Source organism: Nelumbo lutea, chromosome 1, assembly GCF_056320005.1.
Source record: "Nelumbo lutea isolate HS-2025 chromosome 1, American lotus-T2T, whole genome shotgun sequence".
In the NCBI taxonomy this organism is placed as follows: Eukaryota; Viridiplantae; Streptophyta; class Magnoliopsida; order Proteales; family Nelumbonaceae; genus Nelumbo; species Nelumbo lutea.
The window spans coordinates 179,984,325-180,001,167 of NC_142684.1; the positions used below are offsets into that span (position 1 = coordinate 179,984,325).

The 16,843-nt window shown below is 36.5% G+C and overlaps 1 protein-coding gene and 1 long non-coding RNA gene across 2 annotated transcripts; both read left to right on the top strand.

Moving 5' to 3' along the window:
* The first annotated feature begins 1,930 nt into the window (after window positions 1–1,930).
* LOC148879550 (NADH:ubiquinone oxidoreductase, 17.2kDa subunit) lies at window positions 1,931–11,697 on the top strand. Its single transcript, XM_088961123.1, has 5 exons — window positions 1,931–2,040; window positions 2,959–2,985; window positions 10,620–10,708; window positions 11,147–11,256; window positions 11,333–11,697. Exons 1-5 carry the CDS (start codon window positions 1,952–1,954, stop codon window positions 11,486–11,488), a joined length of 471 nt encoding a protein of 156 aa, XP_088817249.1. The 5' UTR covers window positions 1,931–1,951; the 3' UTR covers window positions 11,489–11,697.
* A 2,519-nt stretch (window positions 11,698–14,216) lies between these two features.
* LOC148879551 (uncharacterized) lies at window positions 14,217–15,221 on the top strand. Its single transcript, XR_016104278.1, has 2 exons — window positions 14,217–14,365; window positions 14,913–15,221. It is a non-coding gene; the product is annotated as an uncharacterized LOC148879551 (long non-coding RNA).
* The last annotated feature ends 1,622 nt before the right edge of the window (window positions 15,222–16,843 follow it).

Sequence of the window (16,843 nt, forward strand, 5' to 3'; positions counted from 1 at the left end):
TTACTATAAGCATTTAAGTTTATTTTTAATAATATTATTATGTTTGTTAATTTTTAGTTTCTATCTTAAGTATGATATATCTAAAGTTCAAGTAATTAATATGAAGAAAAATTTCTGACGTTCAACATACATTCTTAAATACTAGCATACTTAAAACTTGTATTGCATCTCTTAAATAAAGTTGACTTATATGTCATGTCTTTAGGTGGAGGTGGTGTTGTACAACATACTCCGAACACAAAATCAATTGCTATTATAGAGCAAGTACTGGATATGCTCCTCCCACATGACGCCTCACATTGACCTCATAGACACATCCCACTGTACATTGGGAACATCTCCCATACTTATGTATTACTAGTGGTGATTTGTGTGATGCACGATATGTTGTATTTATAATTTTTTATGTGTAGAGTAGTAGAAAAATATTTCTTTTTTCCCCTTTTAGTTATTGATCTTCAAACTTTCATTTTTATATAATTTATATATTATGAGAAGCGTATAAACCAAGTGATAGCAGTTCAATTAATACCTTATTTAATTAGTTGTAGTAGAGACTTTTGGGTTGGGGCAATTGGTTAGCATGAGATTAATAACAAAGTTAAAAAAAATCAAAATTAAACTGATGAAGATAACCAAAAATTCACATTTAGTTATTCTTATTACATTGCATTATTGAACAAGAACATTCCATTAAACAAATCTACATTAAATTAAATTAATAAAAACAAATGAAAAAACTTGAACCCAAGGAAAGGAGCAAAATCGAGGAAAAAAAACGAGTAACTCAAAGAAAGGAGATATGATTTGTTTAGATTGGTTCACCCTATGTACTAGTGGGCAAATTTGAGTTTTTAGACATTAATTTGGGCCAAAGCAAAAACTCATTAGATTCATTCTTAATCTAACCCAACCCATATAATTTACACCATACTTTATTAGAGAGAGAGTCGAAAGGGATTAAGGGATATTTAAGAGGAAATGCTACAAACATTGAATGAGAGAGAGAGAGAGAGAGAGAAAGAGTAAATATGGATTTTATTAGAGATGGTAATGGTCCATGAGGTTTTTAATGTAAAAGTAAATGTGTACATGTGTGAGAAAGGAGAAGAGGAAGTACATGTGAGCTCTATGGTGAGAGGGAGACCACATCTATGCCCCAGAACGTCCCACCCCACAATGCCCCACAGCATATCCCCGCCATGTATTAGGAACATATCTCGATGATGTACTAGAACTGATGATGTCATCATCAGGAGATGCTCTCAATATACAACAGGGATGTGTTGTGGGGCATTGTGGGGCATAGATGTGAACTCGGTGAGAGGACCCTCACCTCCCTTCTTTCCTCTTTATATTATGTTATATATTTATTTATTTATTTATTTATTTATGGGAGATGTTCCAAATTCACGGTGGGATGTGCATGTGAGATTGTTGTGAGACACCCTCTGTAAGGAGCAGATCCCAATTCTATAAAGCATGATTGGGTTTTGAATTTCATGGTTTCAACTTTCAAGTTTTATATAAGTAATTTCCAATTAATTCATCCATAAAATATAATATTCATTTCCGGTTCATCCTTTTATTAAACCAACACAAATCTGATTTGAATCCGATATAAATCAAAGGGATAAGATCATAACAAAACCAAACATCATTTTATATAACATCATTTTGCCTATATGGCAGTTTTTTTAATAACAAAACCAAACATGTCTTTGAACACCCTCTAAACCGTCCTGCCTGGGCCAGTGGGCCTTACTGTAACTGAGACCGCATACTTGCTATGCTTTGACCGGCCCAGCCAATTGCCATTTCAACCAGCCACTAGGCCCACGACAAGTTGACGCACGTGAGAAGTAGGATCAAGCAGGTGGTGAGCCGTGAGCAATTGAGCATAAAGGCAGAGAAGGTAGCGCACGGACGAGAGAGGAAGCGAGAGTCAGCGATGGCGTCGTTGGTGAAGAGCGTCTTCACAGCGATCAGAGAAAAAGGCATCGGCGGCATTGTCAGGGAGCTCAGAGAAGGAGGATATTCGTCGGTTCCTTCTTCTTCTTCTTTCTTGTTATAATTTATCTCTTGAAGAAACAAAACAGACATTTACCTAACTTTCTCAGGGTTAATTGAAAAAGGAATCAATTTCATGAAGAAGTTCTGCTGTAATACAACATTTATTTGATTTTATTGCTTTGATTAAGTGATGCTTCTTGTGCTTGCGGATGCCCATTTATTAGAAAATTTTTGATAGGATTTATCTGCAAATTAGGTTTGCGCGAGTTTTCTGTTCTCAAAAATTTATTTTTAGTTCCTCTTATTTTTGCTAGAAATGAACCTTTCGTTCTTAATTATCATTTTTTCATGTTATAAGGAAGAGGAGGAATTAAACGTTATGCAGATTTAGTAATCGATGGTCGGATATCGGATCGTGTCTAGACAAATATATGCAAGACAAAAGCTGTGGAAAAGCAGAAGCTATAGAGTTAGGGATTTTGATATTGTGAATAAACATCTTCTTTCAGAATGAAAAAGGATATTCCGCAAGTCCACCTTAAATTAGATCCAGACGTTGAAAATGTTGTTAAAATCCTGCAACCGAAAGGATTGAACAAATCTTTAACGATATCTGGAAATAAGATCATCCTACACTTTTAGTTTGATCGAAGACTCATATTATTTTATTCTATAAGAAGCCAAATTCGCCTTAACACCAAGTTATATTGTCACTCATGATCCTCTCGCTTTGGTGTCTTTATTATAGCACTGGAGGTTATTTGGAAAAACTATAGTACATAGTTTGAATTGCACAATATTTGCCCATAGTCTTATTTGTTACAGGACATTTGTGAGTTGAAAATTAATTATTTGGCCTTTCATTTTTATTCCAGTTACGTATCTCAGTTCCTGCTTTTGTTTTTTTTTTTTTGCTGATATAATTTTTTTATTTAACTTTAACAGGAAATGCCTTTTGGATGGAAACCTACTGTAAGTAAAATTTCTTTCCTCAAATTATGGCTGCTCGGTTAAGGAATATCTCTCTATGCAATGACTCTGTTTTGCATATCAAAAGACTGATAGTATTATGATGATGTATATGCAGCTTTTTCATCCTTCTCTTTTGGGTTAGATTATGAATAAGGATGCAAGAGTTATCTTGTTTTCTTTCTTAATGCTGACTGTGCTTCCTCCTGGTTTGATCTTTTCTTAAGGTTAACTTTTATATGCGATGTGGCCTTTGAATCAGATGCACATATTCTCTCTGTCCTTTTCCCTCTAAGCTTTTTTTCTTTTTCATGAACTATATTTTAAAATCCACGTTCATGGGCATGGGAGCAGGAGTGACATGTGAATCTTTGGTTCCACATTATAAGTTGCTACTTGCTAGAACAGGACTTACTGATGTTAAAGCATTTGTTGACAGAGAAAATAAATGGTGCCTGCCTTACACACCAATAAACATTTTTCTGCCCTTGTTATATGTGAAAAACCTTTCTGTTTCTGACTATATGAAAATTCAAATATTGATAAAAAAATATGAAAATTCAGATGCCGAGACACTTTTTTTGTTGGAAATGGTAACTTCATTAGTACAAAATTAAAGTACAACTGTCCACTCCTAAAATAGGGTGTTGAGCTCCGAGTGATCTTCGTCACAGAACTGCCAAGAACAAACTCTCCCTCACAGTCTCTTGTTGAGCCAATGTATCAACCTAACCATTAGCTGACCTTCTTGTTCATTTGAAGCAAACACCCATCTCCCTTGTTGTATTGAGGATTTCCCTTATGGGCTGTCTATAAATCCAGCCCCCCCACTTGCCTGATTCTGAGCAATCAATTAACAATTTAGAGTCTCCCTCTATCTCAACTTGGTGTAACCCCAATTGTTTGGCATATCTTACACCTTGAAGCAAAGCCATCACCTCCGCTCTCAATGAGTCCCCCACTCCTATTGACCTGGAAACATAGCCAACAATTCTGCCATCTCCATCTTTGAATACTTCCTCTATGCCTGAAGGGCTTGGGTTACCTCTAGAGCTCCCATCAAAGTTCATTTCCATTCTTTGTTGTGTTGGTGGGGACCATAATTCCTGCACAATAGGTTTTATGGAAGTTATATGTCCTTGGTTGAGAAGTCTTTAAACAAATCAAATTTTTTCAATCATTGAACAATCATAATGGTTATTCTTTCTACAATTTCCTCATTGGATTTCTCCACTCCTTTAAAGATCCTATTGTTTCTTTCTTCCTAGACTGACCAAATGATAGCTGCTCTTGTGGTTTTCCACATTAATCTTTCACGCCTCTTCGGTTGCTTGAAAAGGCTTGGGTCAAATAGGCTTACCATGTCCAGGGGAGGTGTCCACCTGCAACCAAAGATAGAAGAGAACTAGGACCAAATAAAGTACACAAAAGGACAAGGGATTAATAGGTGTTTGATCGTCTCACCAAAACTCAAGCAAAGGCTACAAACATGGTGTGAAAGACAAAAGTTTGACTTTTTTCTTTGCAACACATCTAGAATATTGATTTTTTGGAGAACCATCTCCCAATAAAAAGCTTGAATTTTTGGAGGTAAAGGGTGGCACCAAACCTCCTTTGAGGGAAAGTTCCTTGTAGGATTAGCTGACTGAAGGGGGACATCAAAGAAGAGCAACAAGTGAACACACCAGATGGATAAGGTTTCCAAATTCTATTGTCCAAACAAGATTGATCCAAATTCACTGAGGCTTGTGAATTATCATGAAAAACTGAAGGGATCACTCTTCTTTTATTTTTTGAAAGTGAATAAATAGTAGGGAACCTATCACTAAGGGGAGTCTATCCAACTCAAGCATTTTTCCAAAACAACACTTTATTTCTTGCATAGGCATCAAAGTTGGAGTAAGGAAGGATGAAAGGTAATGTACCATGAATAGCTTTCCAGGGACTTCACTAGGTGGTCTTTTTTGGTGTCTCTTGGTTCTCAAAGGAAGTCTCTCATAATCTTCTCTTGCTGGGTTGCCACTTTCACTGGTATCCAAAAGGTAGATAGGAAATATACGGGTAAGTTACCCAATGTTAACTTAATTGGGGTTATACTACCTCCTAGGGAAATGTAGTTTCTCTTTCAATTCGCCAGTCGCTTTGTAAATCTCTTAATTACTAGATACCAAAAGCTATCAATATTTGGATTTCCTCACAAACTGTAATCCTAATTCCTAAATATTGTAATGGCCATTCCCCTACTTCACACCCCAACTAGCTAGCAAATCCACTTCTTCACTCCCTAAATTTACTCTTGCCAGTTGCCACACAGCTCTTGCCCCAATTTACTTTAAGGATGGTTATCTTCTCAAATTTATGTACTATCCTTTTAGGTTCATAAGTTCTGCTTTCCCCTCACAAAACAAAATAATATCATTTGCAAACTGTATATGTGTAACCACCACTTCCACCCTTTCAACTGTCCAGCCTCTAATCATGTTATTAGCATTTTCCCTAACAATCAATTCATTTAGAACATTGGCTACCAAGGTAAAAAGGAAGGGGGACAGAGGATCTCCTTGACTAAGGCCCCTTTTAGTAGTAAAGAAATCTTTTGGTACTCCATTTACCAAAACTAAGAAATGACATGAAGAAATGCAACCCTTCACCCATTTACACCATCTTGCTCCAAAACCCCTATGCTGAAGATTGTCCATTAGAGGGTACTCCTTTTATGATCTTTGGAAAAGTTGGGCAGAGGTGGCCTCCACAGCCCCCAAAAAGAATAGACTATTGGTAGATTGGAGACCTCCTACAGAGGGTGTGGTAAAGGTGTAAAGCTGAACTTTGACAGTAGCAGTCAAGGTAATCCAAGACCTTCGGATATAGGAGGGATCTTAAGAGATAAGGGTAGTAATATTCTATCTCTATTTTCAGGACCTGCGGGTGTTGGTGATTCTACAAGGGCTGAGAACTGGCTGTGGTACAAGGAATACAGTTTGCTAACCAACTAGGAGTGGAAAATCTGATAGCTGAGGGAGACTCTAAGGTGGTAGTGGGCTGGATGTTGAATCCTGAAATGGTTTTCTGGGGCTACATGGATCTTCTTAAGTTAATTGGGCTCACAAGGAATGTGTCAGTTAGTTTTCAGTGGGTTAGCAGATCAGCAAATGCAATGGTTGATTCTTTGGCCAAACAAGGGATCTCAAGGGTTGAATTATTTTGTGCTACCTTATGATTGTATTTTGTTAAGAGTTTGGTTATGCTTTCGCCTCTAAGGGGAGGTGACATCTTGCGCCATCATTATTCATTTATCCAAAAAAAAAAAAAAGAATGTCCATCAGAAAAAATCCTATTCTACCATGTCACAAGTCTTTTCTAAGTCCAACTTACAAACCAGTCCCTAATGCTTCTTCCTTCTTCTAAACTCTACACATTCATTGGAAATTGGAATTTGATCCATTATTTGTTCTCTAAAAACAAAGGCCCCTTGATTTGGAGAAATCATCGAAGGAAGGATTTTTTTTAATCTTAGGGCCAACACCTTAGAAATGATTTTGTACACACTTCCTATCAGACTTATAGGCCTAAAGTCCTTCGGCTGGATTGCATCCACTTTCTTTGGTATCAAAGCAATGAAAGTTGCATTTGCACCTGAATTAAATTTTCACCTCTCATAGAATTCATCAAAAGCCTCCATAAGATCATCCTCGATTATCTCCTAGCAATTTTGATAGAATGTCATTGTAAAACCTGGGGCTTTAGATTTCTCCATTGAGAAGACTGCATTTTTCACTTTCTGAACCTCAAACTTCTTTTCCAAGGATTCCATCAAATCTCTATTTCCAGCTCTCCATTCCAGGCCCTCTAAGTCTTCTCTTGAGCTCCTCAGGCACTCATAGAGTGTCTTGAAATGGTTGACAAAGGCTTGAGCTATGTCTTCATCTCTTGTCAATACTTGCCTATTCCATTCCAATTTCAGCACTGAGTTATTCCTCTTTCTTCCATTTGCCAACATGTGGAGCAAACTGATATTGCCATCCCCTTCCCTGAGCCATTGACATCTAGATGCTGAGGCACTTTTCAACATAGAAAAGGAACTGCTTCAAATAATTAAATAAGTAATATAATTTTTTCCATGTATTCTTTTGATTAAAATATATAACTCCTATCCATGTATTCTTTTGATCATGAAACACAAAAATAAGATCAGCAACAAGAAAGTAAATTGGTAAACTACCTGTTTTTTGAAAATAAGGAAAAACCAAGTCCAAGCCTGGCTTAAGTGGTAGGCTCCCCTGAACATCATATACAATCAATATGTCTAGTCGGCCATTCTAATGTCCTACTCCCAGTACAACACTTCTCTGCTTATGCCTTTTCCTGCAAGGCTGTCAGTATCAAGTTAGCAGATCCCAAAGTCCAATCAAACAAGGAGATTAAAGTGGAATTCAATGACTACTGGACCACCTATTATTCTCCTAGTTACAATTTTAAACCTCCTTTAATTACAAGTCCCCCTCAATCCCCACAAAAATAGAAAACCTGAGACCCTGAGGAAGAGAATAATTCAGAATATCAGACTTGAATAAATCCTATTAACCTGCATTTATGTTGAGTTCTTAAAGCTATCCTTTAGTCCTTCCATTGTTCCAGATGATATTAACAATGCCATTATAGTAACCTTCATGATAATATTGTTTATATCCATTTTATTGTGGATGAAGAAGGGGAGTTAGCAAGAGTCCAAGGATAAAATATGTTGTAATTTGTTGTTCTATGTTGGTTCTTCCAACATTATTATTTCTCAAGTTTCCTATCCAGCTGTCGTTCAACATAAACACAAGATACATGTACAGAGTCACAAGATATGCATAAAGATGCGGATGGGTAAGAGCTGAAGTCTTAAAGTGAGAGAGAAAGAGAACATGTAGAATCTGATTAAGAGATGGGATATAAAACTAGAAAAGTGAGGCCACAGGCCTGCATCAACCATTAAAGGTTAAGCAGATAAATGATCTTGAAAAGGAGCATTGGGGCTTTGTGCAAATTGGAATAGGCATAAGGCAGACTCCATAATCAACATAAATGGCTAGATGTCCAAACTAGGGTATGAAGTGTAAGGGGGCATGACTATGGCAATGCTCCAGCATTAACCTTTTATTTGGATTGAAGATCAAGGCCGTGCATGGTTCATTTAGACAATTTTCTAGAGATAATGAAGTCAATTTTAAAATGTATTAAAGGAGGTACCTATTGAAGTTTGAGGTTTCTTTTGTGAACTCAAACCTCATTCTGTTGTCTCTCAGGGATTAGGATTGGATAGAGAAGTCAGATATAAGGAGAGTGGTGAAGTTGAAGCTTAAAGGCTCCAGATATGGTAGCACGGTTTTGAATATAGGTTTGTTTCCTTAGTTAACCTCCTACGAGAGATCAGGTTTATAAAAGGAGTAAGATGTATCATGTATGTGATTTGTGGATTGGTTCAAGGATATAAAGCCTTTGTTGATCAATAATCAACTTCAATGTGAAGCACTGAAGCTTTCCACCTATTAGACATTGAATAACGTGTGCATGACACTTTTCGTCCATTTATTAGACATTGAATAATCTAAGTGAGAGTATTCCTGGATAAGAGCATTCATGTAACTCATTGATTACATTCAAGAGGTCCTTTTTTATCCCCCTGCCTCACTAGGCTGATACCTAAACAAGCAATTTCTTGTTTTGTTTCAGTGAATCCTTGCAACTTTCACTACTTTGTGAGATAAGCATGGCATAAGCTTTGAACTCTTTGTCTTTTGTACCCTCTCTAAGTGTAGGGATTAGCACCTGTGTGGCATTTCTATTCATAAAGCACCTTTTGGTGTTATAAGCCTTTAATATTTGGAAAAGCCTCTATAATTTGCCCCCTCTGCACTGCTTTTCTTCCTATTTCCTGATTCTATTATACCATTTTGTTTTACCAGTTTTGAGACTTCTTTTTAACTTTGTTTGGCAGAACATGAATTTCAAAATTCAAAGGAAGTTAATACCCTTTGGTTTTTCCAAAGACCTAAAGCTCCCAAGCCCTAAATCTTTTCTCCACTTCTTGCCTCTTGGTTTCCCTCTTACTCTGGGTCTTCTTCACCTTGTCAATACAATATCCGTGTCACTGATTAATAGAGGATTGCTGCTTGTCAGTCATACAAAAAGGTTGGTCTTTCATTTGGGATTCTGGGGTATGCCATAATCAATTGGTTACCTTCTGCTCCTGCCATAACAAGAAGATTCAAGAAGGGGAGTCCATTCATTGACACCGAATCACCGAAGATGCAGGGACGAACTGAAGAAAAGAAGTTCTTGATAGATCTGATTTTTGCTTTCCAATGCATAATCTCTTTGAAATTTCAGACATGCCTAACCTCTTCTGTTTTTTTCTCTCTGACTTTATCTCTTTATTATTATTATTATTATATTTATTGTTGTTGTTGTTGTTGTTGTTGTTGTTATTATTATTATTTCTATTATTATTATTATCCGAACGTTTGCTGAATCAAATTCGAATATAATCCATTTGCATCCCTATGGCCAACAGCCTTAAAATTTTAGTAAATATCAAACCCAGACATACCCAAGTTGCACTCCCATGGAAAAATTTGTAGGTCGAAGGGGACTCAAAACTGGTGATAGCATGGACTAACACCAGGAGTAATGCTCCTTGGATTTATAGACATTCCTTAAGGGAGATTGAAAGTCTATGAAGGGAACTTAATATTTCTTTCACTTGAGTCAGGAGGATGGCAAATGGGATGGCTATTCATTAGCCAAACAGGGAGTGCAGCAGTTTTTTTGGGCTTGATTGTAATACTATGTGGTACATTGTTTGTTTTATATTTTTCTGTATTTCTGTAATTGGCTTCTCATAATTGAATAAAATTCTTCTTTGCTGATAAAAAAATCCAATAACAATCCACACTTGAGGAGAATACAGGTCGGCTTTTAAGGTGCAAATCTAAGGGACATTCAAGGGTTACGAATAGGAGGAAAAGTTGATTTAGGTGGGGCATTAGGGTTGGAAAGATGATAAGACAAATTACAGGAGTGCAATATTTATCATAAAATAACGTAAACAGTATTAGCAATTATAGGCTCCATCTTGGATCTGACCCCATTTCATGGTCTCATGGTATGACCGGTTAGCAATTATAGGAGGAAAAGTTGATTTAGGTGGGGCACTAGGGTTGGAAAGATGAGAAGACAAATTACAGGAGTGCAATATTTATCATAAAATAACGTAAACAGTATTAGCAATGATAGGCGGCTCCATCTTAAGATCTGACCCCATTTCATGGTCTCATGGTATGACCGATTGAGAAAGAAATATCCCTTCAACTTTGGACAGAGAAGTTTAAATTGTTCTACCATTTTACATTGTTAATAAGTTAATGAACTTGCAATCTCCTGGGTAATAAACTTGTCCCTATACAATTTATTTCTCTCTGCTACTTGAAACACTTTTTAAGAATCTTTTAATACAAAGCTATATGGAAACCATACTGATCTCCGTATTCTATTAGATGGTTTCTTTGCGGTTGTTTCCTCAGCTTCTCTTTAATTCATACCACCCATTTCCTTTTATGGTCCTAATCCACTGTTTTTTTTTTTTTTTTCAGGCAAACTAAGATCCACAATATTGGTGCAAGACTTGTGGGAGTTGATCAATTTGGAAATAAATATTATGAACAACTTGATACTCAATATGGTTAGTAATTCTCTCTTTCATGCATCTTCTTTAACTTACAATGGCAATGTAACTATGTCAGTACTGAAATGGAGAATTTTGAAAAGAGAACAGAAGGAGCCTTTTTAAAATTGGGGCAGTTTTTGTTGGTCTTATAGACAGTTTTTGGAATGATTTAACTCAATCAAATGAAAGAGTAGTAGAAGCTATTTACATTTACTAATTGAATGCCCACACAAGGCCTTAGAATAACACCTTCCTATTTAATGACCTTGATCATCCTGTCTTAGATTTCAATGCATAACCGTTTGGCCTATAAAATCTCCTTAATGGTAACACCATTGAATGGCGGACCACCTAATTACTTCTGTACCGTGTGTATATATCTGCTTCTGTACCCATATATCTGGTTATGACTTGGACTGTGCCTTTACTCAATCATCAAGGCATGCTCTGCAGGAAGACACAGATGGGTGGAGTATGGGGACTTAGGTCGCTACAATGCTTCTCAGGTACCATCAGAGTGGCATGGGTGGCTGCATTATATCACTGACCACACGGGAGATGAGGTGAGTCCATGGCCCTGTATGGTTTTAGTTCCATTTTTTGGCAAAGAAAATGTAATTGATGAATTTTATATGGCAGCTTCTGATGCTGAAACCAAAACGGTACGGTGTTCCACACAAGGAGAACTTTTCTGGAGAGGGTGACGAATACATTTACCATTCCAAGGGCCACACCCTCAACCCGGGACAGAGAGACTGGACAAGATACCAGTCATGGCAGCCCACAAAGACCTAAATTTTCTTCTTCAAACAGTTCCTTGAGAACATGGAAGGTTGTTTGGGATTTGCTTCTTTTTTTATGCAACTCTCTTCTTGATATGTTTGAGGACGTTGAATAATATGAAATCCTGAATATTTTCTCAGGAAGAAAATATGATCAAGACAGAGCTTTGCTAGTGACTTCATAACCTTATTAATGAACTTCTTTGTTGTTTGTCTGTATAATTTTCGTGCCTTAACAAGGAGCGTAGATTTTTTGGTAATCAAAGAACGTAGATAAGTTAAGTGGAAACTTCTTTGGTGCCTAATAGAAGTATAGAACTGCCCCTGCCCCGGATAAGTTTCAATTCACCCCCTCCCCCACAAAAAAAAGAAAAAGGGAAAGAAAATCTTTGATAAATAAACGTATTGGACTGAGCACAGGATGCTTTCATTAAACGGAAATGGGTGGTGGTCGCTGGTCATTTTCATAATAATCCAGTAGGAAAGATCCCGTGCCATGTAATTTTGTATATGTATGGAGCTAAAATGGCAGGAATGACCTTTCTCATATCTGTATGTTGTGACAGATCTCTACTCAAAGGCACAAGCTCTGTCTGATTTGCTAAATCAATTGGAATGATCCACTCACTACGATGATAAAAAAAAAATGATCCACTCTATTAGCTTTCTTTTCTACCTTGCCTGAAACAGTTATAACACTAACCTGTCTAAACCAATTGGTTAAAGTTGCCCTCACTTCTAGCTATTGCTAAACATTTCTTTTAGGTATAATGCCTTAACTCACTAGCTTTTCTTTTGTGCTATTTGAAATCATCACTTTCTTTTCCATGGCTTTGTTTGAATCTGTTTCCATTTCATTACATGTTGTAATCACTAATAAAAGGAGGCAGTTATGAGTAAAGATTATTATTTTGGCCTAGAATGTAGAAGAATTTACGAGTTTTCTCTTTCTCCTACATTGCTCGCCTTTAGAAAGATAGATGAACCTGCCATCTTTTTTAAGAGTTGAAAGTCCTATTTAGCTGTTCAAGAAGACAAGAGTCACAAGACACTTCAGCTAAACATATTTTGTTGAGGGTCAGGACAACAAATAAACTATAAAAAATCTGCTATATATTTTAGCAAAAATACTTATAGAAGAATTGATGACCACAAAGGATAAGTATTTAGGTGGACCCATGTTCTTTCATTGTTTTAAAGTTCAAAGTTGGAAGTCTCTTGTCCACAAGGTGCAAAATAAGCTACTTGGCTAGAAAGCAAAAACACTCCCAAGCCCGAAGGGTCAATACTTATCAAATCCACTCTTGAGAGCACCCCCATTTACCATATGCAAACCCATTTATTATCCAGAAAGATTTATGATTGCACCAATTCCTTTTGGGGAAATTTTTGGTGGGGTGACCGTGATAATAGTAATAAGTTTCACTTGAAGTATTGGAAATTTGTTGAGCCATCTACACTTTGGTGGTTTCGGTTTCTATGATGCAAATAGGCATAAAATGGCTCATATTCTCAAGCTTTGTTGGAAATTTGTTGACCCATTTGCACTTTGGGTCCAAGTGATGCAAGCTAAATATGGCCATAATCTCAAAACACTCTAAAGGGCCTCAATGACTTGGGTAAGCTTGTTAAAATGTGCTTATAGGCGATGATTGGGACATTGACATACATCATGACCCTTGGGTTCCTTTAGGTGGACAACTCTCTTTCCTTAATAGCAATAGGCAATAACATAGGGTGGTTGAACTTATAGACCATACCATTATGAGTTGAAAATCTCACTCTCTCTTAGTTCATTGATACCAACTCGAGAGTTCTAATTACATCAATCAAACTTCCTCATCCATATTCTCAGGTTTGTGATAGATTGGTTTGGATCCATACCCCCCCCCCCCAATGGTGGTTATACTATTACGTCGGGCATGAAGTGGCTCAGTCAAGCTGATGCTTCTTCAACTGTCGATATAGTTACCCATGATTGGTTGTGGCAAGGATCAAAATATTGATAAGCCCGATATGTCGGTATGGGTGTATCGGGTGAATCGATACAGTGTTTCAGGCTTCTTTTTTTTTTTTCCGCAATCGGTTCAGGGGGGCCGGTTTAGGTCTCCTCTACCTAAGGGTGGATTCGAGTCGAGCCGAATAGTACCAAGCTCAAGCTCGGCTCGAGACTGTTCTACAAGGCTCAAGCTCGATTCGAGCCAGAACATTGAGCTTGAGCTCAGCTCAAGTAAAAAATGCATAAGCTCGAGCTCGATTTTGAGAAAAAATATTTTATAAAAAAAATTATATATAATTTTTTGATTTTATATTTTAAAAATTAAGAATTATAATATTTTTATTATATATTATTTTCTATAATGTTATTATATATATTAAATATCAAATATATATATATATATATATATATATATATATATATATTCGAGCTAGCTCGCGAGCCTCATGAGCCGAACTCTAGTAGGCTCGAGATCGGCTCGTTGCCACCCCTACCTCTACCCCTTGAACCGGTCAGACCTCCAATACACCCACTGTAAGGGCATATCGAAGAGGTCCTGGAATAATACATATCAGCTGATACGTGTCAACACTTTGAACCTTGGGTTGTGGAAACAGTTTTGATGTTATGAAAAACTACCACCTAATATCCGACTATTCCTATGGAAGTGTATCATTTAAATTCTGCCCACCGTGCCATTCTACAGAGGAGATATGCTCATATTGAACCCTGATGCGGTTTATGCTTTGACGATTATGACAACTCTTGAGCACATCTTACTTTATTGTAACGCGGCCATAGCCATTTGGTTTGGATCCCACCTCAGCACTTGCATTGGCTCGATATCCATAGTTGATTGGCTTTTCAGTTGGTAGAAGATAGAGGCATCAGGTCACAGATATATAACTCTTATTCTCCCTTCATGTATGCTGCTTTTGTTTTGTTGAATATTTGGTGGTTCCAAGATGACTTATATTTCAATCATGAGAGCTTTGACCCAAACTTAGTGCTTTTTGTTGTAAACCCTTATTATGATCATTTGTTATTTCATATTGAAAGCAATACAGGCATGCTTCTCAGGATCCTTTTGCTTTTCGGTAAGTTATTTATTCAGGTAAGTGTTTTTTAGGAAAGACTTATCCAGGTGAGTGCATTTACCCATGTTCTTTTATTTTTTATGTAAATAAGGCGATGATCATTTTAGTCATAAAAATTCAATATTAAAAAAGACATTTTTGTCCCATTCAAGTATCCATACATTTTCCCCCCAAGTGGGACATTTTTGTCCCATGTGTTTTTTGGTTAATGAGAATCAAAATCTCATTGACCACCTTTCCTCCTCAAAATCCAGAAAAAGAACGCCCCCTCAATTTAATTCTGACCGGGTGCAGCAGTGGAGGAAACTACGTATTGATGGAGTTAAACTAAATATTGACAGAGTTGTGGGCAACACCAATGCAGGCGGTGGCTTTCTTGTTAGAAACCATGTTGCAGCACTTATATTTGCTCGAGCCATTCTACTTAATTCAATGACATCTTTGGAAGCAGAAGCAATTGCCATGTGGGAGGGCTTGAAATTCATAGTTGATATGGGCTTTTCTAGTATATACATCAAAGGTGACTCAGAAGTAATTTGTTCTCTTGAGGAGCACCAACAGCCTCCTGGTGTATTCATACGCAAACCTGTAATTGCAGAAGTATCGCTGCCTGCGTTGAAGCGAATAAAACCGCTCACAGTTTAGCTAAATTTGCCTTTATCTTATAATCATATAATCATACTCAGATGTGGTATTTTATTTCAAGGTTTTTGTATTTTGAGTTCGGATTTCCTTACAAAATTCATCAGCCCTTGCAAGCGCACATATCAGTACTTATCAGGGCGGAGCCAATTATATTGGTGGGTCTCCTGATCTTCTCCCAAACTTTTTGTTAAAATCATTTTGTATATTGGTAACAAAGTGGATGCAGGGTAAAAAATGTAATAAAGTGGGTCTTTTTCCTCGTTCGGCCACCCTCATCCCAAACACTTTAACTAAAATGAAAAGGATTGCTCTTTGATGCTTTTCCAATCCTCAAAATAATAATAAAAAAAAATCTTTTTTTTAGGCTATTTTTCTTTAAACCTTACCTCATTTAGTCCTTATCTCATTTTCTTGTTTAATTTGGCCCCTTCAGTGATACTTATATGTTTTAGTTGATTGAAGAAGTGGGTGTAAGGATGAATTTTTTGAGGAATTTAAAATTTTCATGAACCGATTAAGCAGTGGGTTCTAATGCTTGTTTTTGCTTTGAGCATTAATTATTTCAATCAGGGGCAAAAAAAAAAAAAAAAACGAGTCACGAGAGCAACATGAAAGCATAGATAAGTGGCCGGCAACTAGCCATTAACTGCATAGCTACTTGCCCACTTGCATTGACACTGCATAATTGCCTAACAAATAAAAAAAAAAAAAAAAAGATTCCATTATTACGGAGAGAGAAAGGACACTATAAAAATTGGACAACGAATTGGTCAAGGGTTGGTTCTTGGGTTGAACGGTCTGACTGTTTCAATTGAATGAATGGTTTATTCTGATAATAATAAATACCTCCCCTCAACTTTTGAAAATTTTGACAAAAACCTCCTTTTTATCACTTTCTTAGACAGAAAACGTTAGATTGATGCACCAATTTCTTTTAAATACCCATTCTACCCTTTATAAATTATTATATATATAAAATTACTGAAATAATCCCATTTTTTACTTGACAAAAATCTCCTTTAACAATCATCTTCTAATGTTTTTTATAGAATTAAAACATGGTTACTCGGTGATTTTGTATGTAAAATAATTTATAAAAAGGTAGAATAGGTATTTGGAAGAAACCGTTACATCAGTCTAATGTTTTCCGTCTAGGAAGGTGACGGAAGAGAGGTTTTTGTCGAGTTAGTATTTGTTAAAATGAAACTAGAGGGGAGATTTTTATGATCGTCAGAAACTTTAGGGGAGGTTTTTATATTTTACCCAGAAAAAAAAAAAAAAAACGGCAAAATTGTTGGACAGTTTGAACAGTTTTGAATAGTTTGACCACCCAGATCTGCAATTTACTGATCAAATCAACGGTTTTTTTAATAAAATAACAATTCTAGGGTAAAACGAAACTGATCACCTAACTAATTTTTTATTTTTCCAGTCCAACCGTCCATTCCAGTTTTAAAAACCATGATAAAAATTGGACATCCACTGAAAATGGGATGTCGAATTCTCTTTTTTTATACGGGTTATAGCCTTATAGACTATTTCCATAGCATGTAAAGATAGTGGATAAGGATAAAATGAAAAACTGAATAATGATTATTGTGGGTTTGTAAAAAATTAACCACGTAAT

Bases quoted from the DNA above. Each gene is read 5' to 3' on its own strand.
- LOC148879550 (XM_088961123.1), top strand. From the start codon at position 1,952: ATGGCGTCGTTGGTGAAGAGCGTCTTCACAGCGATCAGAGAAAAAGGC. The intron at 2,041-2,958 runs GTCGGTTCCTTC...TAACTTTAACAG, and splicing joins CTCAGAGAAGGAGGATATTC to GAAATGCCTTTTGGATGGAA. The intron at 10,709-11,146 runs GTTAGTAATTCT...CATGCTCTGCAG, and splicing joins ACAACTTGATACTCAATATG to GAAGACACAGATGGGTGGAG.